At 43.2% G+C, this 19695-nt stretch overlaps 1 protein-coding gene across 1 annotated transcript; it reads right to left on the minus strand.

Annotated features, from left to right (window-relative positions):
- Nucleotides 1–407: 407 nt before the first annotated feature.
- LOC311261867 (uncharacterized protein) lies at nucleotides 408–19558 on the minus strand (the record flags this gene model as incomplete). The annotated part of the gene is made up of 27 exons (XM_084360880.1): nucleotides 18061–19558; nucleotides 17754–17822; nucleotides 17369–17456; nucleotides 17053–17228; nucleotides 16835–16967; nucleotides 16420–16549; nucleotides 16057–16257; nucleotides 15586–15946; nucleotides 15275–15435; nucleotides 14909–15167; nucleotides 14386–14556; nucleotides 14027–14264; nucleotides 13743–13941; nucleotides 6049–6157; nucleotides 5682–5750; nucleotides 5317–5404; nucleotides 5029–5204; nucleotides 3644–3776; nucleotides 3269–3398; nucleotides 2943–3149; nucleotides 2496–2856; nucleotides 2222–2382; nucleotides 1852–2110; nucleotides 1591–1761; nucleotides 1222–1459; nucleotides 932–1131; nucleotides 408–820 (listed from the first exon to the last, which is right to left on the minus strand). Exons 2-27 carry the CDS (start codon nucleotides 17818–17820, stop codon nucleotides 408–410), a joined length of 4899 nt encoding a protein of 1632 aa, XP_084217006.1. The 5' UTR covers nucleotides 17821–17822; nucleotides 18061–19558.
- Between the last annotated feature and the right edge of the window lie 137 nt (nucleotides 19559–19695).

A 19695-nucleotide genomic window follows, 5' to 3' on the forward strand; every position in this document is an offset into this window, starting at 1 on the left:
AGTGCATTATATATATTCCTTCATTCAATACAAAACCTTTAGAAAGTCAAATAATGCCACAAGTTTTTTTTTTTTTTAAATGTGCTTTTCCTTCAGCCATCACATTTCACTACTTAAAAAATGCCCATTTCAAAGATGTTTGTTGTCTTTGGTTGCTTTAACGAGCAGCAGCTTCCTCACTGATGGTTCCTATTAGTACTTCTTAGCTCTCAGCTCTCAGCCTAGCTCTGCTGAACTTCAACCTGGATACCTCTGTGTGGGTGTCCAGGGCCTTTACTACGTGTGCAGGGCAGTAAAAGGCACTGAAAAGTGGAAAGTGGGATTATGGTATTATATATGGTATCAAAGAAGTGGTCAACTTTTTAGTGTTTTGATGTTGTGGGTTAGCAGCTGTATCGAGAACAGTCCTACTCAGTGAACAACAGATGCCCTGAGAAGTAGCTGTCACTCAGCACCCCATTGGCTCCCTGTTTGGCCAACAGGAAGACCCTGTCGCCCTTCTCAAGCTTAATAATGGTATTGCCACTGGCTGTGACGTGACCTTTTTTCTGTACGCTGGTGAACGAGTGCACGACCACATCCCCGTTACGTAGCAGATTCACACTGGCGTCTTTGTCGTTGATGGCACAGTTGAAGGTGAATTCATATACACCTGGTTCCTGGCAGGTAAAAACCCCAGACTTGATGTCATAGCTGTTCTGGTCGTTGTAGATGACAACACGGAAGGGAATGGGCTTGCCGGACGCGGGGAAGTTGTTGCCCAAACGCACAGAGAAGGCTACGTTGCTTGTGCGGTCCACAGGTGGGTCACTAAGTTTACCTGGGTGGGGAAAAAAAAAAAATATGATACCATACCAACAGAACCTTCTCATTGTAGTTCTGATCTGCTTTGGTCAAATGTGTCAGAGAGGATTTAAGGACATCAACTCACCATCATCCCTCCATGGTCTGAGGTCAAAGAGAGGAATGTCCCTGCACTGGTTGTAACCGGAGCCTCGAGGCCGGTACTGGAAGGGTTTAACCGGCACTTCAGTGATGCCAGTGTTGTCACAAATAATCCGGGCAAGTGATGTTTGCCTCAGGGACCTTCTCTGGGCCTCAGTGAAGACTCCTTCCTTCTCCCACCAAAGTCTGAAATTTGACATTTTGGTGACAGTTAAAGTGAATGTAAAGGTGCAGTGACACAACATCTACATATCTTGTAATTTAATGAAAAATTACCGGTCTCCTTGGCGGATCTTCTGGAACTGAGTGGCAATCAGGCAGGCAAACAGGGGTCCCACTCTTCCTCCAGGGACAAACGGCTCGGCCACTCCTGCCAGCCACACGTCAATGTTGTCAGGTGTCCCATAGAGATCCAGGAGATTCCTTGCCAGCACAGTGTTGTTCATCACTTCAGCCAGCTGATTCAGGTTTTGTGGTTGTGACAGCCCACAGAATTTGCGCCATTTGTTGTAGCCTAAAAAGAGAAACACAGTGTGTGAAAATGTTGCAAAGCTTAAAATATTTGATTTGTCATGACGAGAAAAAAACCTAGATATTACTGCGAAATTCATACTAAACATAAAGAATTCATAGAAGACAAAATACCAGGGAGTCCATGGTCTCTGCCTCTCTGCATGTTGAGAGCCCCAAGATCCAGCGCCAACTCCATGGTGAATTTGAACAGCCTTTCCCTCAGCTCGTCAGTCATCATGTGCTCCTGCGTGTTCAGCTTGGCCGGATGGCCGACTAGCCCCCTCAAGATTGGGTCCACACCACCTGAGGAAATCAAGAGATTAATGAACTTAATTTTCATCAACCGTATTATCTGTTTAGGAAGAACTAACAAGCTACAGTTCTTGACCATACCTTCAAAGACGACCCTCCACGGTGTAAAGAAGGCTCTGTGCAACAGTGGGCTGGGGAACTCCTTGTGCTCCTTGTACTTCTCATCAAGACGAAACATGAAAGGCTGAACCATTAGATGGGCAAAGCGGTAAGCAGCGGTGGCGAACACATTGGAGATGCTCGGGTCCACTTCTTCATCATAACCAGGGTAGGCGGAAAGTTGCTTGGCGAGGACGTCTGGACCAACAATGTGAAGCAAATAGTCTCTGAAAGTGAGAACCTGAAAGACAAAAAGAAGAGTTAACTGAGTCGTGCAATGACATGCTACTCATTCCTTCAAGCATTACTGCAACATCTTGAAAATCTCCATGCAGCTAAGCCTCTCTCTAACCTGGAAGTATGCTCCCATGATCTTGCGCGTCTCCTGGTAGATTCGCTCACCATTCCACCGAGGGTTGAGTTTGGCGAGAGCGCGCGCCAGACGGTTGTGTTCACGCAACCCCAGTGTGTGCAAAGAGGTCAGAGCAATGTTCTCATTGGACCGCTCGTCACCTTAAAAGTCACATAAAATGAGGGGGGGGAAAAGTGCTGTCAGCCCTGTGCAATGCTTAGACTCAATCTTACTCTTTTCTGTATTGTACATATTGTTTTTGCTGAACCCTCACCAGCGAAGAAGCAGGGCACCTCCGTGGCTCTACTGTCATTAGTAATGCGAGCTCGTGTGGCACACATGTTGGTACTCATTTCGCTGAAGGGCAGGAGCTCGCGGCCGTTGTCATCGTACATTCTGTTGACCCTCAACAGTCCCTTATCTGAGGTGAGGTCCCGGAGCGAGCGAGCTTTGGCCTCATCTGACCCGTACACCTGACCCACATCTATGAAAGCGGTGAGAGTGTTCATCTGCTGGCGGGCAGTGGGTGCACCAAAGATGTGGCCAGTGTTGCCAGAACCACAACCTGCTGCTGAGCGGAAGAAGGGGATGCACTCTTCTGAGTTCCTGCCAAAGCGAGGGTCCTGCTCGGGAATCTGTTTAGATGACAAGAAGCAGTTAGCAGTCAGTGTGTATTTGTGTGTGTGAGTGTGTTAAGGCTTGAGATATAGGTGACACAAACCTCAATGGGGAAGCAGGGCTCTGTGCGATCGCAGCTCTTGTCACAGTCAATACCGCTACTGAATGAGCGAATGATGGGAGAGTGAGGAGTGAAGGACAGGTCGTGGTCCGTCCACTGGCCAAAGATGGTGACCAGGTGAGTGTAGAGCGGGTCATCCTCCACATCAGCGTTTGCTGCGCTCAGAATTCTGTTGGACACTTCCCTTACCTGGAGACAGGATGCAGACAATGAACACCTTGGTAACAAAAGGATTTGTGCAAACTCTAAGTGTCTTTTTGGGTCATTTGCAGCACAGCCAGTAAAGATGATATTCTAAAGTATATTACCAAGGGAAGGATTTCTCCGTTGACTCTCCTCTCACGGTCCCAGGCTATAGGGAGAGCGATATTATCCTGGTACTCGGCAGGGAGCCAGCGGGCAAAGGCTGTGTTTGAGGATCCCAATCGGGTGTTTTGCCTGGGAGAGAGAAAAAAAAGATGTTTTCTCACTCTGTTCATCTTCTCTCTTGCGCACTTTGCATTTGTCAAATGTTTGAACGTTTGAGTAAAAAGGATCGGAAACAGCATGCAAAATAAGCAACATCATAATTAGGGATTTGACTTAAATTAAAGATAGCTGTGCAGTTGTCCGCACCTGCTTTCACACCTAGTTTACTTTTTTGTGAAATGAAGTGAAAAACTACCATTTAATAGCCGACTTACTCGTTGTTGCAGACACCACCTGCGGTGCGAAACGTGTCTAAGTAGAGCAGCGTTCTGCAAGAAGGGGCTCGACGTTGGGCAGAGCAGCCTGTCAGGTCAGAAATTAGCTCCAGGTCCTCCTCTGAGATCAGATCTGATTAACATAAGCAAAGAATATGCAACTCAGCTTTGAGTGATTTGTAAATATTTGTAGGTGAACATTCATTGGCTCAGAGCCGTTCCTTGTTTAAAAAGGTACAATATGTAAGAATTGGCCACTGGTCAAATAAACTGGTCGACTAAAAACAAATAGCAGGCAGCATATCACTAGTGTAACCGCTTATTGTTGCTAACTGTAGCTGCTGTCGCTTAGTTAGCTCAGTTAGCCGTGCAGCAAGCGGTCCAGACTGGGAGCTAGGAGCACCGGGGAACTGTTGGTGACTACACCGCTAGCAAGGCAGCTTTGGATCAAGACAGCTGGTTAGCATGCTAACTTCAGTAGACGTGACTGGTACACAATACATAGAGGTAACAATTGCCATTTTTCACGAGCACTTTGAGCAGCGCCGAGTCAAACCGAGCCACGCTGATTTGCTTTTCTAGCACCCACCTTCCCCTAAAATCGATACTCAGCTCTCTCATCCAAGAGGCTTCTCCAGTTCTATCTAACTGGAGGGGAGTTGCAGGCTTTTAAACTCTGTGTGGGAGTGTCCTTACAGAGTCGTTAAGGACACGCGTGAGCTCTGAGTTTCAGGGTCGTTAGGGCCACTTGCGGGTTGTTGACCCGACCAGCCTTCATGTGGGTTGCTAAGGCTAGGTGAGCCCAGGTGTGAATGGTTGTTAAGCCTGTCTGGGGAGGAAACTCAGTACTATATTGTAGGTGGGTGATAAGGAATGTCTTAGGCCACCTCCTCTGTTCAAAGACAGTCGTTCCAGTTTGACCATGTTTAGTTCCTGGTGGCGAAAACACAACGTTTCTTGTACCGCTGTTTCATAATAGAAGGTTTTAAATTACTAAAATGGGGTGAAGAAGTTATAGTAATTGAAACGTGTTTGTATTAGCAACCTAACCCTTTGTTGGCGCTGATTCATCGATAGTACAGCACGGACTGGGACAAGTGCGTCATTGTCTTAAGACACACCGTCAGTAACCTGCACTTAGCTCAGTTGTGATGGAAAAGCAACAGTAGAACCGAGCAGACAACAGCAAATGTCAAAAATCAAAAGTATCACATTCTATTGTGCTTTATTTGTTATCGTTTCAACTAAAATCTGACATATTGCACCTTTAAGTAGACAATATGAAAAAAAAGATGAGTAAATAAATAAATAAAAAGGGTTTGTCACAAAATAGGGGTCCCCATTTTGCATAGGGTCCCCCCCCCAAAAAAAGGCTAAATACGCACCTGAGGCATTGATGGAGCGTCGGTGACGTCTCTCCAAAGACCTCTTGATCAGAATCACTGCGTTATCCATGTAGTCAGCTGCGCGCACCGCGGTCCGGCTCGGCCCGGCGGGCTGCTTCAGCAAGCGCAGGACGTCTGAAGGATTCAGCTGGTTCCTCCGGACGCGGTCAAGGCTCCTGTGTTTGTGTGGAGAGGTCAATAAATATATATATTTTTTTGTATCTTTGTCTATCTTTTTGACAATCAATGAAGAATGTTTGGACCAGTTGAACAGGTTGGCACACTCACTCTCGTCGGGAGTACGTATAGGCTGAGTCCACATTGGCTTTTGCGGCCATCACAGCTCGTTCAATGACGCTGCGGCTCAACCGCGATTCTGAAAGCACAAAACACAATTTATTCAATTTTACTCTCAAATTCACTCTTAAAACTGTGTCAGCGCATTTCTGACGTGATTATTTTCAGGTTTCATCCATGCATCCAGAATATTTACTTAAAAAAACAAACGTAAAGCTGTAGATTTTATAAGTTTCATACAAATAATAAGATGATAGATTGCAGCAGGATGCGATTATTTTTCATAAAGTAAATACTGAGTGCATCTCGAGCTACTTGCAGGTATTCTCGGATGATAGAGGTTGTAGGCTACTCACCAGCATCCACCTGGCATTGCGAGCACAGGTAAAGGCCTGCAGCCAGCAGGCACAGAAACCCGTTCATCTCTACAAAAACAGACACATATTATGAATACACTGGTCAAATCATGTGATGCAATTTACAATAAAACAAATATAAGGTTAAAAAAAATACAAACCAATCTTATGCATTAATATGGATCACAGCATATTGTCAGTATACATTATGCAGGAATAAATAAATAATAAATGGGAAGTTAAAAACCTGAAATGTCCAAACCTGAAATAAATCAAGAATCTCGTCTCCTGTAATGTTCAGTATCATCCAGCTGTGTCCTCCAGCTGCTGTGAGAGGTCACTGCTGCTCAACACCACTCACATGTACCACCGGGCTTTTTAACGCGCTGGCTGAGCGCGTCATTTGACGCCACACTTGCGGTCAGGTATTTGTTTTGTCTTCCTAGTTCCTCCTCCCTACCATACCTGTCGAGCAACTTCAAAGAACAAGGAAGCAAAAAGTCACAGCGAGGGTAAAAGGTTAATGGAGATGACGAGAAGTTTTCCTCGTTTTTAATCGTTTTATTTATTGTTACCATCACAGATAAAGGCGAGGCAGCTGTCTGGAAAAGTCCAAAGAACATATTTACTTCACTGAAGGGAAAAAAATATCAAACAAAGCGGCACATTTTGCGTTAAAACATCCTATTTGTTTTTTGTTTTTTTGTTTTTTTTGTAAATTCTGCATTTCTGCGCACAAGTGTTGAATTATTCCGCATAAATCCAGTGTAATAAAATGTGCACAGTCTCTCTGTGACTGTCACATTAAATACAATTTATAAAGAAAGCCTCTGCGTACAGTTAAATGCTATTATTTCACTCTCTATAATCTGTTATTTTTACCTTTCCCTGCAGTTTTACCAGCCTACTGTTGCTCCAAAGTATTTTAATGATTTTGTTATATATCTAGAAATAGCTATGAGCATATTGTGTATTTATAAATAATAATATGTCATTCTGATATAAGATAATGTACTTTTTTCCCCCCTCTCTCTCTCTCTCCACAGTAGCGATGCTAAGAAGCTCTTGAATGTCAGGTATGTCGCACATCTACCTGGACTGGGCAGTTTAGCGGGGTTTTTTTCTCTGACAGGACACACAATGGCATGAAACGCTTTGTGGCGTGTTTTCTTGACACGGAAAGAAAACAACCTTCCAGCACGAATGTGACGTGAATAGGCTGTGCACAAAAGTTTATCATAAATCACTCATGACAGGTATAGCCTGTAATCATTTCAGGTTACTGAAGGTCTGTCTACTGGTAAACACCTGAGTATCAGTAGGCTACGAAACTGACCCCGTTTTGTAGTCTGCTGATAAAAGTCATCGAAAAGCAAAGTTTGCGTCGTTTTAATGGATTCAAAATATATAAATAAATATATGGAACAGCCCTTCAATACCAATTACACGATTAAATAATGTAAAACACACATTTCATGTTTCACAGCTTCCAAACAAGCAGCAGCGAAAATAATGCCATTTAATTTGTGCACACGTCACACAAGTTTCGTTTTTCGGTGGTCACACACTGGGACACTTGGATTAAAAGTTCATTTTATCAAGAAAAGTGTGTTTCCCAAGTCTGCTTCATGTGTCTCTGTGTACTAATTTCAAAGTAATACTAGTATACTTGCAAGAGTACCACATAAAAATATACTTCTAAGTATATGTAAGATTAGTTTAGGTGTGGTTTAATCAGGGGACAGGTACTCATCATTTTAAAAGTATAACTTGTTAAAGGTGTTCTGGAAAAACAGCCAACACAAAGACATGGTAAAGGTCATATTGATAATATCTTTATAGAGAGCGGAAGCCACGCCCCTTTCCGGTTTATCTCATGGGAAAAACTGTGCACGGTAAAGACTAATCATTTATTGACCCCAATTGAATTGTGCCAGGAACTACATATATGATGTTTGTCAGTTTAAAAAGATAATCTTTCAAGTCAATAAAAGTGTTTTTGTGAATGACAGGAGATTAAATGTCCCCCAATAGTATATTTATTGGCTTTTTGTCCATTGAATGTACAGAACAGACATCCATCATACAAAGCCGTCCCTCCCATCCCCAATTACACACACAATTACACATTCTCGGTCAAAATAATGAATGAAATTATATACATACATACACAAATATGTATATAGATTTAACGAAATAGTTTGAATAAATAAATAAATAAATAAAAGCACAATTATCCAATTGCAGGCATCCTTCATCCTCAAGTCATTAATAAAATGTAAGAAAGGCGTCCACATCTCATAAAAATCCTCAACTTTACCTGTTTCTATGCAAGTATGTACATATGCTGTGGTACTGGCAGTAAATTGCTCACAAATCAGCCGAAAACCTGCATAAAAATCTAAACAAAACATATGTACATCTACAGGGAATGCCAAATGTCAACGACTTGGATAATAAACAAACGATAAACGATGATAATCAAACTGAAATGTGCTTTTATGCTTTTACAAGCTCTCGAGACCCCAGTGAAATAAAATGGGAAAAACTGAAGGTGTATAGGGGCTTGGGTTTCAAGGTAAGGCCGACCTGATGCAGGGAGCCTCAACTGGGCTGAAGAATAAACACGGTTTCCCTAAACGAGAGCGAAATGGGGCAAAAGTATCAGGATGAGGTCTGCAGTGTGTCGGGGACAGATCCAACCTGGGTGCCACTCCCCACCTCTCTTAAGCCTTCTCAAAAGGGCATCGTCACACCCTGAATTGCTTGGAGGAGAACGCCCAAAGCTGCTTCCACATGTTAATTAGGAGTCAGTCTCCACACCCTGCACACAGGTGATCTGAATCCACTGCAGTCAGTCCAGAGGGGTTTTGGCACTCAGCCCAAAGCAAAAAGAAGTTAGCAAGTCGTACACAATGGGACCGCTAAAAGTGTTTCTAGTGCCAGGCTGCAAGACATCTCCTTAATCCACGGACTGGTGTTAGGTCCTATAGTATCTCTCCATGTCAATGCATTTACACGTTTTGCCTGTAACAAGCAGAAATTAAGTAAATATCTGTTTCTTTGTACTTGCTGGAAAATGTTAAGGGTATTTATGTAATAAACATATTTTAGCGTCAACGTTAAAAACAACTTTCTGTTAGTTTAGAAACCATCTTGAGAAGATCAGCTCTTTCCAGAACTGCTGGAGTTTTTGACAGCTCCACATGCAATGAATCAGAGTTTCTGTTTCTTCATTGCATTTAATGCAGGTGTCAGGAATACTGGGATTAAAAGAAAATGCCTCATTTAGTGGCTGAATGTTATCATTAACAACCTTAGATTACAGCTGAGAAAAAAAAAGTCCTTATGTCCGAGACAACTTTTCAACACAAAGTGAGAAATCAGTAAACTGCTCTGGGCACTGTGGATTTCTGACACTTAACCTGATCCAGGAACTGCTGTAAAATAAAGAAAGATTGACAACTTGTTCGACTTGAGTTTCGACAGGATGCGTGTACCCAGTGTACCAAGATTAGATCATGACAACATTGAATACATTCCTCATTTTATCTATGCAGGAAGTTTTGCCTTTTTTTTTTCCTGAGAAAGCTCAATCCAATTTCATCCTCATTCCACAAAGTTTCACCCTTTTAGAGCGTGTGAATTTAAGCGTAGCCTCACAGCCTCCTTGTGGGAAACTTTTTACACATTTTAACCCTAAAAGAAAAATCACAGTTAGAACAAATACTTTTTAAATTCAGCGATATGACAGGAGCCAGGTAGGCTATTTTCTCTTCGCTAATTTCTCCTTTTAGTTTAACCTTTCAGGCTTTGAAATACTATGCCAATACCATTTATCACATACACATATGTATGTTCCTTTTTTAGCTGTTGTGCTCCAAATGAGGCCATGATACTGGACATTAAACTCTCATTGTCTTTGTGTCATGGTTTGAGTTTGTGGTTTTATTTTGAAGTTTTGCCCTCATGTCTCATGTTTTGCTTTTCATGTCCTCCCTTTTTCTGTGTGTACTTGTGTCCTATTAGTTAATCAGCCCTTGTGTTTATAGTCTCTGTCAGTTTCTCTTTCCTGTCCTGTTCTGTTCCCTGTGTCACCCAGTTGCATCCCCCCCTTTCGTGTCTCTCTGGTTTTTCTTGTCAGTGTCTTTCTTGGTTTGTTGTTGTTGTTTGTTGTTGTTTTTATTTCTTGGACTTCTCTGGTTCTGTTTACCGCCCTGGCCTGCCTTGTGTGGTTGCTTTCTTTTTTGGGGGGATTTGGATTTCATTGACTTTGGTTATCAGCTTTATTTCATTACAGCCCACTTTTTGTTCCTTACCTGTCACGTGTCTTGTGTTTGGGTGCTCTGCAGAGGCTGGCGTGGCTTCCCTGATGGCTGCAGGCTGCTGCAGGCTGCAGCCATCAGGGAAGCCACACCCAGCCTCTGCTGCCTCTTCTCACACACCTGCAGCACATTTGACCATCAGTGGCAGCTCAAATACTAAACTACACTGAACAAAAATATAAACGCAACACTTTTGTTTTTGCTCCCATTTTTCATGAGCTGAATTCAAAGATCTAAAACATTTTCTATATACACAAAAGACCATTTCCCACAAATATTGTTCACAAATCTGACTAAATCTGTGTTAGTGAGCACTTCTCCTTTGCCGAGATAACCCATTCCACCTCACAGGTGTGGCATATCAAGATGCTGATTAGACAGCATATAAAAATATATATATATTGAAGTACAGTTATAAGGAGAACCTGAGCTTAATTTAGAAGGCATGTCAGTGCACATGTTGTTATTATAGTAAACGTGTGTGTAACGCTGTGATCCTTCCCTCTCACTGAAGTTACATAATGCAGAAACAAGTGTTATAGGGCGGAGTGGCTGAGACAGGGATACCATTCACACTATTAGAAGACACTGTACCATCACAATGACTTTAATAATAGTTATTTTAAGATTAAGAAGTTACATAATGTTGCTTTTACTGTAGCATTGAGCTTGTCAGGCACTACCTTTGAGAGCTTCACCTGGATTTACACCGACTTGTGTCACACTGCTGAGGTTATTTGCAGATAGATTGACTGTAATGACAGATGGGTTTAATTTCGTTTTTTAAAAATGATGTGTACCTGACCTAAAATGAACTGTGAAGGGGGGAAATAAACCCCTGCTTTGTGTGCCTCTCTTCAGGATGAAATCATGTACCTTAGTGGCGTTTCCTTGCGGAGGCCAAGGGAAGCCAGGCTTCCTCAATTTTTTCAGAATATAACCATCATTTAATAAAAACACTTTTTTAAGAGTTTACGTCATCCTGCTGTGTTGTGTCTCTGTCTCTCTTCATTCATTATTGAGCGTTTTATGATGTGAAAAACAGCGCCCCTCTAAATGTTACGTGGTGAAAACGCGGTACTGCACTCTGTTGTCTGTGAGGAGGCCAAGCTGAGTTGGCCTCCCTTGGTGAAAAAAAAAAAAAAGAATGATTAACCAATCAGATGAGGCTATTGTCACGCCACTGCTCCCCTGTGATTGGTCAGGACAGTGTCAAGGGAAGCCGCGAACTCGTTGGCCTTTACGCCAATCAAATCACAGTTAGCATCAACGTCACTGAGTGAAATAACGGCAGATCTGTTGATTTGTGTTGATATCTTGGTAGGCTAGCAAAGTTATTAAGCGCAATTATGGAGGGTGGAGATTTGGAGTATTTAGTAAAAAAATAATTTTACTAAACTGCCTCTACAGCAGCAACTCCGAATTAAATCAGACGAGAGGAAGAAAGGTTTTCGGACTTTCAGTGGGGAGAATTACGTCTGCACTGAGTAGCTAGCTGGCTAGCTAGCTGTCCATTGACTCTGTTGTGGAGGACCTAAAGGCCCGTGGGAGAATGGCCTTCCTCTTCAAATAGGGTGAGCAAAAGGCATTTTTTTCCTGTGCGCAGCTTAATAGTTACCTAACTGCCCAATTAGCAATGTTTTTTGTGTGTGATTATAGTCCTTACTGCGTCTTGCTTGCTTTGATTAAGCAGCATGTGAGTCCACTGAAGTTGTTGTTTATTGTTGTTGTTGTTGTTTATGTGGAGAAAATGAGCACCACGGACAGTGGCCGTGACGGGCCGGGCTGTCTGAGTACATGCACATGGCAGGTGTAATGTTTATAGCCACTGGTACTTGGTTGTTGTGTTGCTGTATAATGAATATTTACATTTATCATTATTTATATAAACGATAAGGAAAAGTGAAAAGCATTTGTGTATCTCACATAGAGCGTACAAGTCGTGTTTGACGTGGACGTAATGGCTTCTGATTCAGTGTGTGAATGAATTTGCATCTTTCCAAAATCAAATGTGTGCTGTGCATTAAGTAGCTGGTTGTGCTTTTGGGAGGGTGGTTGCATAAATTAATGAGATGTTTAAGAGTGACTGAGGGAGAGAGAGAGAGAGAGAGCGTGTCGGTGCTCAAAGTGTCGGTTAGATAACAAGGATGTGTAAGTACTACTGGTAAAATGATGCTGGGCGCTCTAATAGTTCATCCGACTACAAGAAATAGCAACATATGGATTGCAACATACGATTTTCTGCCCCCAACCCTGTAAAACATACACAGCTTAGAGGGTGTGTCTCACTTGGCTTCCTCGGAAATTTTCCCACGCCACGCCGCACCACTGTTTATAATAGGCATTGTGTATTTATGATTATATAAAGTATATTAAATTATGGTTTGTGCTATAAATAACTTCTGCCACTAGGGGGCTCTCTATCAAAATTAAACAACAGATGTTTGCCAAGTGTAGTGTGAAAGGCAGAGCGGTGGACAAGAGCCGCTGCTCCACTGCTAAGAGCCGACTTGAGAGTCTGGATTTAGATCCAGACCCTCTGGAGAATAAACACCTGGAGTCACCTCGGATTCTGCTTTGATCCGGAGCCGTTTATCACCGGGAAGACAGCTGAGAGATTACTTTTAAACTTTAAGGATTAAAAACTGTATTTACCTTCGCTTCAGTTAATCGACCTGCAAACTTGCAGCAGCGATCTGAGGAGCTTTCCTTCATTTTTGGGTGTTTTTATGCACAGTAATGTTGACTGCCGTCTGGAGCTGGTGGGGAAATGTACTTTACTTCATGAACGTAACATTACAGAGAGGAGAGGGGAAAGAAGAGAGCGAACCAGAGTCCCCTGTGAGAACTGAATTCAGCCAAGAGGTACACTGAATGTAACCACACACACCGTTTGTGTTGGGTTAGCTTACAGCTAACGTACAGTAAAGTCAGCTGGCTGTTTGGAGCAAATAAACACTGCATGACTGACGCAAACGACCACTGATGTTCCTGCCGTCAAACTTCCTTCATTGTTGATGTCTACGCCATTAAACAACCACCACTGCTCATGAAAATCTTTCTGATGTGATCACGTTTTAAAGTTTTATTCACCTTAAATTTAATCTTGTTCACTGACTTCCCTAAACTTGTGGATGTCTTTGGGTTTGAACATTGTTGGAAACATTTGGGATAACGCAAGTACACAACTCAAAACAGTATAGAACAAAGGACGAGTTGTTTTTAGACATTTTAATGCAGAATTGCTACTTTTTTTTATTTTTTTTTTACACATTTTCTCTTCATTTATATGCAGATAAAGTTGAGCTGAGTTGATCGGTGGCATTTTACTACTATATACTGCAAGAAAATAAACTCCCTAAAGACGAAACAAAACAATATTCCACATGACTTTTTTGAAAAAATCACATTTTGCTTTGCACATTTTTTCCAAAGTATTACATGGTTTACATTCATTTGAAAAATAGCTTAAAAGGACCCAAGAAAATATCACATCAGCTCCCACAGCAGCTGCACATTACTTTCCAGCAGTTAATCAAAGAAATCTGACATAATAAGAATTGCCCTGACATTTTTACAAGTTGAAATGCAGGTAAACTCTGTGAGGAAACTTATTTCATTCGACACAGCAAAGCAAGCAAACACTCAAACTCAAAACCATGACACAGGGTTTAGTCATGTCAAGAAAGGACTCCTCCGGTCTTTACTCAGACCACTGCGCTGACGGTTTCTAATTGATATCCTCCTTCCATGGACTGAGGTCAATGGCCGGGATGTCGCTACATTGAGTGAAGTTCGACCTGGGCTGGTTTTCAAGGGGCTGTTGTGGCACTTTAGTGATACCAGTGTTGTCACAGATGATGCGAGCAAGTGACGTCTTTTTCAGGGACTCCCTCTGGTCCTCAGTGAAGACTCCCGTGTTCTCCCACCAAAATCTGAAATAAACAGTTTGTTAATGCTTAATAGTGAAGTTACCATAACTATCTAAATCGTTTCATTTTCTGCCTCCTGTTTTCTTACCGGTCTCCTTGGCGGATCCTCTGGAACTGAGTGGCAATCAGGCAGGCGAACAGGGGTCCCACTCTTCCTCCACGCACTAAAGGCTCGGACGCTCCTCCCAGCCACACATCAATGTTCTTAGTTGTTCTGTAGAGATCCATCAGACTGTTCGCCAGCGTTCTGTTTTGCATCACCATTCTCAGATTTCTCCGATTTCTTGGTACTGACAGCCGACAGAACTCACGCCATTTGGCGTAGCCTATAAAGATGTGACAATGTTGCAGTGACAAATGTAGCTATGATCTGCAGTGTCTGCACAGACAAAAACTATAAAGACACAAGATAGAAAATAAAGAAAGAGAAATAAATCAGAGTAATACCAGGGAGTCCATGGTCTCTGCCTCTCTGCATGTTGATAGCGCCAAGATCCAGCGCCAACTCAGCGGCGAATTTGAACAGCCTTTCCCTCAGCTCGTCAGTTAGCATGTGTTTCTGCGTGTTCAGCTTGGCCTTACGCGCCAACAGCCCCCTCACAAGCGGGTCCAAACCACCTGAGGAAATCAGGAGATAAGAACCATTACATTTGAGCTATTTTAAAACTCGGTCACATTTTTGATTTAAACATTGAATTTTACTCATGATTGCTAATGCCTCTGATCCCACTGAGAATCATGACCCCTCTCTGCAGTTCATTGTTATTTTCATAATTTTTAGCTGCTTTTTGATTTATTGTTTGAGTCTTTTTTCCAGCAATTCAGTGTCAGTAGCCATTGTTTGTCTGTACAATCCCCATAAAACCTTGATAAGTGTGTTGTAGAGAACACCCCACACATTATGGTTATATTGATGTATATATATATGGTTACATCTTTCTTTGACCACTAAGGCACTTCTTGGCCTTACCTTCAAAGACGATTCTCCATGGTGCAAAGAAGGCTTTGTGCAGCAAGACACTGGGGTACTTTTCATGCGGCGTGTAATGCTCATCAAGACGAAAAACGAAAGGCTGAATCATTAGATGGCCAAATCGGAAGGCAGCGGTGGCGAACACACTGGAGATGCTTGGGTCCACCTCTTCATCATAACCAGGGTAGGTGGGAAGGAACTTGTTCATGGCATCTGGACCAACAATGCGAGGCAAAAAGTCCCTGTAAGTGAGAATCTGAAAGACAAAAAGAGTAACTGAGCCGTGCAATGACATGGTACTCATTCCTTCACTCATTACTGCAACATCTTGAAAATCTCCATGCAGCTAAGCCTCTCTCTAACCTGGAAGTTTGCTCCCATGATCTTGCGCGTCTCCTGGTAGATTCTCTCTCCATTCCAGTGAGGGTTGAGTTTAGCGAGAGCGCGCGCCAGACGGTTGTGTTCACGCACCCCCAGTGTGTGCATAGTGGTCAGAGCAATGTTCTCATTGCACCGATCGTCACCTTGAAGAAAAAAGTAGATGACTGCTTTAATAAAGGTTACCTTACCTAGATCATGTGTTAACCTTATTACACACTATACATAAATTGACTCCCTTTACAAAACTGTTTGATTATAAGATTACAGGATGCTCACTGCAAGCCAACACTCACCAGATAGGAAGCAGGGCACCTCTGTTGCATTGTTGTCTCCAGTAATGCGAGCTCGTGTGGCACATATGTTGGTGCTCATTTTCATGAAGGGCAGGAGCTCGTGACCGTTGTCATCATACTCTGTGTTGACCCTCAACAGTCCCTTATCTGAGGTGAGGTCCCGGAGTAAGCGAGCTTTGGCCTCATCTGACCCATACACCTGGCCTACATCTATGAAAGTGGTGACAGTGTTCATCTGCTGGCGGACAGTGGGTGCACCAAAGATGTGGCCAGTGTTGCCAGAACCACAGCCTGCTGCTGAGCGGAAGAAGGGGATGCACTCTCCTGAGTTTCTGCCGAAGCGAGGGTCCTGCCTGGGAATCTGTTTAGATGACAAGAAGCAGTTAGCAGTCAGTGTGTGTGTGTGTGTGCGTGCGTGCATGTGTGTGTGTGTGTGTATGCGTTGAGGCTTTAGATATGGGTGGCACAGACCTCAATGGGGAAGCAGGGTTCTGTGCGATCGCAGCTCTTGTCACAGTCAATACCGCTACTGAATGAGCGAATGGCGGGAGAGTTAGGAGTGAAAGTCAGGTCGTGGTCCAGCCACTGGCCAAAGATGGTGAGCAAGTAAGTGTAGAGCGGGTCGCTGTCCACAACTGCTGTGTGCAGAATTTTGTTGGACACTTCCCTTACCTGGAGAGAGGATGCAGACAATGAACACCTAAATACCTTCAGTGTCATTGCAATTGTGATTAAATATTCAGTATGTTATTACAATATATTGTAAATTGCACACGTGTGTGTATATATTTATATATATATATATATATATTCAGCTGTTACTAAATGTAGTACCAAGGGAAGAAATCGTCTGTTGACTCTCTGCCTAGGGTCCCAGCCTTTAGGCAGAGAGATTTTGTCCTGGTACTCGGCAGGCAGCCAGCGCGTGACGGGTGTGTTGGAGGATCCCATGCGCTCGTTTTTCCTGGGCAAGAAAAATGAAATGCTTTATTGGTCTTTCTCTTTGTCAGGCACATGGGTGAATTATGTGCAGCATGCACCGGTCTTAGACATTACTGCCAACATTTCTCAGAAGGACTGATCACACTCCGACTGTCCACTCCCACTTTTTAACATCTTAATTGTGAAATGAAAGGAGGACATTGTCAGAGAGATGGGAGGAAACTCTTGGCAAGACTTAATCAGCTGGTCACATCTTCTTTTCACTTTTTCCTTGTTTGCCCATTAAGCTACCTAGCAGTTGCCTCACCTGTTGTTGCAGACGCTGCTTGAGGTTCGAAACCTGTCCAAATTGGGAGTCGTCTTGCAAGAAGGGACACGACGTTGGGCAGAGCAGCCTGTCAGATCAGCAATGATCTGCAGGTCCTCCTCGGAGATCAGATCTGATTAACAGAAGTAAGGCATCTTAGCCCTGACTGGAAGCCACTCATATAGATAATTCAAAGAAAATATTTTGAACACACACACCTGTGGCATTTATGGAGCGTTTTTTACGATTTCCCAAAGAGCTCTTGATCAGTGTCAGGGCATTATCCATATAGTCAGCAGCACGCACAGCGATGCGGCCCCGCCCAGCAGGCTGCTTCATCAACCGCAGGACGTCTGCAGGGCTCGCCAAATTCCTCCTCACGCGTTCAATGCTCCTGTGTGGTGAGGAGAGTTCAGACTTATGAGCGCTTAGAAGTTAAGTGATGGCATATAACCTGGTGTTAGAGTGTGTTTTATACACTCATGTTGTGTCATTTTTTATTCTATCACTTGCAGAACAACTTTGGATACTCACTCTCTTCTGGAGTACTCATAGGCTGAGTCCACTGTGGCCTTGGCTTCCATCACAGCTCTTTCAATGAGAGTTCTGCTTAGACGTGGTTCTGAAGGCCAAAAAACATCTTTCAGTCAGTCTGTTCTCTGCTGTCTCAAACTTACTCTAGTCACATTTTCTGTCTCTCTCAATAGATTACTGAAGTTGACTTTGTTGTCTGCAGATGTATTGAATCACAAAACATTTTTTTTTTATTTTGAAGTATAAACTCAAACATTGATCTGTGATTGTCAGTATTCATATTTTTTTATCTAGCCTGTATGACAAAATACGGCAGCAGGAGACTATTTTATACATATTTATGATGACTGTATTTAATTTCATTTTTATTAGAGATGGTACTCACCAGCATCCACGTGGCTTTGCAGACACAGGCAAAGACCTGCAGCGATCAGGCCCACAACCCACTTCATCTCTGAAACAGACAAACATAGTCTAAGGGTCTAAGGACAGAGGACGTCCTCCACTGTACAGATTGTAGAGCCCATCGAGGCAATGCGATTGTGATTTTGGGCTATATAAATAAAATGTATTTGATCTGACATAGTCCTGTTGTTTACAAACTGATCAAATAATCAAAAATGATACAGATTTTAGTGTATATTTGCCTGAATCTACTATTCACAAAGTGAGGAGAAGCTTCACAACAGTACCTGTGGCGTCCCAGTTTGATCCTCCAGCAGCAGTCAGGTGGCACTGCCTTCAGTAGGACTGGCCATCCTTATATATAGCATTTTCTAAGACATCCTTGGCATCTTTCTTCAAGCAGTTGCCAAAGAAAGCAACATGTTGCCAAAGAGGGAAACTTGCTGCCAGAAAATTCAACCTACATGGCTTTCATTCAAATGATGCTTCTGTGGTTCAGTCATTTCTTGCAATCAGATAAGGAAAAGTTTTTCCTGCTTAACAATCAAACACACTTAAAGCTCTTAGTGTATATACATGATTAAATCAAGATCTATTTACAAATAATGCATGATGATTTTTAAAAGTTTGTACAGGTTTAAAATGTGATTTTCACTGTGCCATGTAGAAAGAAGGGCTGTGTGTGAAATGATGAATGATGAAACTGACAGGACTGGATGACAACGCTTAAAATTGTGCTCATTTTCAGAACAAGCTCCTTGTCTTCTCCCAAGATGTACGTAGTAATCCTAACATACAGCTAGATTACACCCCAGGTACTTTACTAAATTCTTGTATCATCATCTAAAAGAAAACTTAAAAGTGATTTCAGAACTATAAAAAGAACAATCCTTGTAATTAAGTTAAGAGGAACATTAAACCTCCAAACAAGGAAGTTTTCTTTTCACCTGATGAATTAATTAAAAGTGACAGGCAATGAATCACTCAGGGACAACTCACTGGTTTGGTGGCTTTACATGCATTGTTTAAATTACAATGAAAACAAGTTCCTGAACCAAAACTAACAACACAAAAGCCACCAGTCCATCAGATACAGTCGATCCAGTCGGCTGCGAACAGCCCCAATGCCTGCTGGAGGTCACGGGCTGAGGAAGCAAACAGAACCACATCATACACAAGAAGCAAAGACGCAATTCTGAGGTTCCCATACCGGACACTCCCCTCACCATGGCTGCACCTTGAGATCCTGTCCATGAATATCACAAACAGGATCGGAGACAAACACGTACCTCTGGGGTGGCAGACCAGGGTGGTGTTTCCAATTTTCAAAAAGGGGGACCGGAGTCCAACACCCACTGGAAACGTATTTGACTTTGTGCCGAGTATACGGACACAACTCTCACTTTGGTCGTACAAGGACCGGATAGCTTGTACCAACGGCCCCGGTACCCTATACTCCCTCAGTACCCCCCACAGTACTCCCTAGGGGACCTGGTCATAGGCCTTCTCAGAGTCCACAAAACACATGAAGATTGGATGGGCAGTTACAGAGGACGTGTTGGCTGGGTCCAGGAGGTCCTCAAAGTGTTCCTTCCACCGCCCGACGATATCCCCAGTCCGGTTCAGCAGTTCCCCTCCCCGACTGAAAACAGCCTGGCCTGAGGCCCGCTTCCCTTTTCTGAGTCGCCGGATGGTTTGCCAGAACTTCCTTGAGGCCGACCGAAAGTCCTTCTCCATAGCCTCACCAAACTCCTCCCACACCCAGGTTTTTGCTTCAGCGACCGCCAAAGCTGCAGCCCTCTTGGCCTCCCGGTACCAGTCTGCTGTATCAGGAGACCCCTGGGCCAGCCAAGCCCGAAAGGCCTCCCTCTTCAGTTTTGACGGCTTCCTTCACCGCTGGTGTCAAAAAGCGGGTCCTTGGG

The sequence above is a fragment of the Pagrus pagrus genome (genome assembly GCF_965226575.1).
Source record: "Pagrus pagrus genome assembly, chromosome: 8".
Taxonomy (NCBI): Eukaryota; Metazoa; Chordata; class Actinopteri; order Spariformes; family Sparidae; genus Pagrus; species Pagrus pagrus.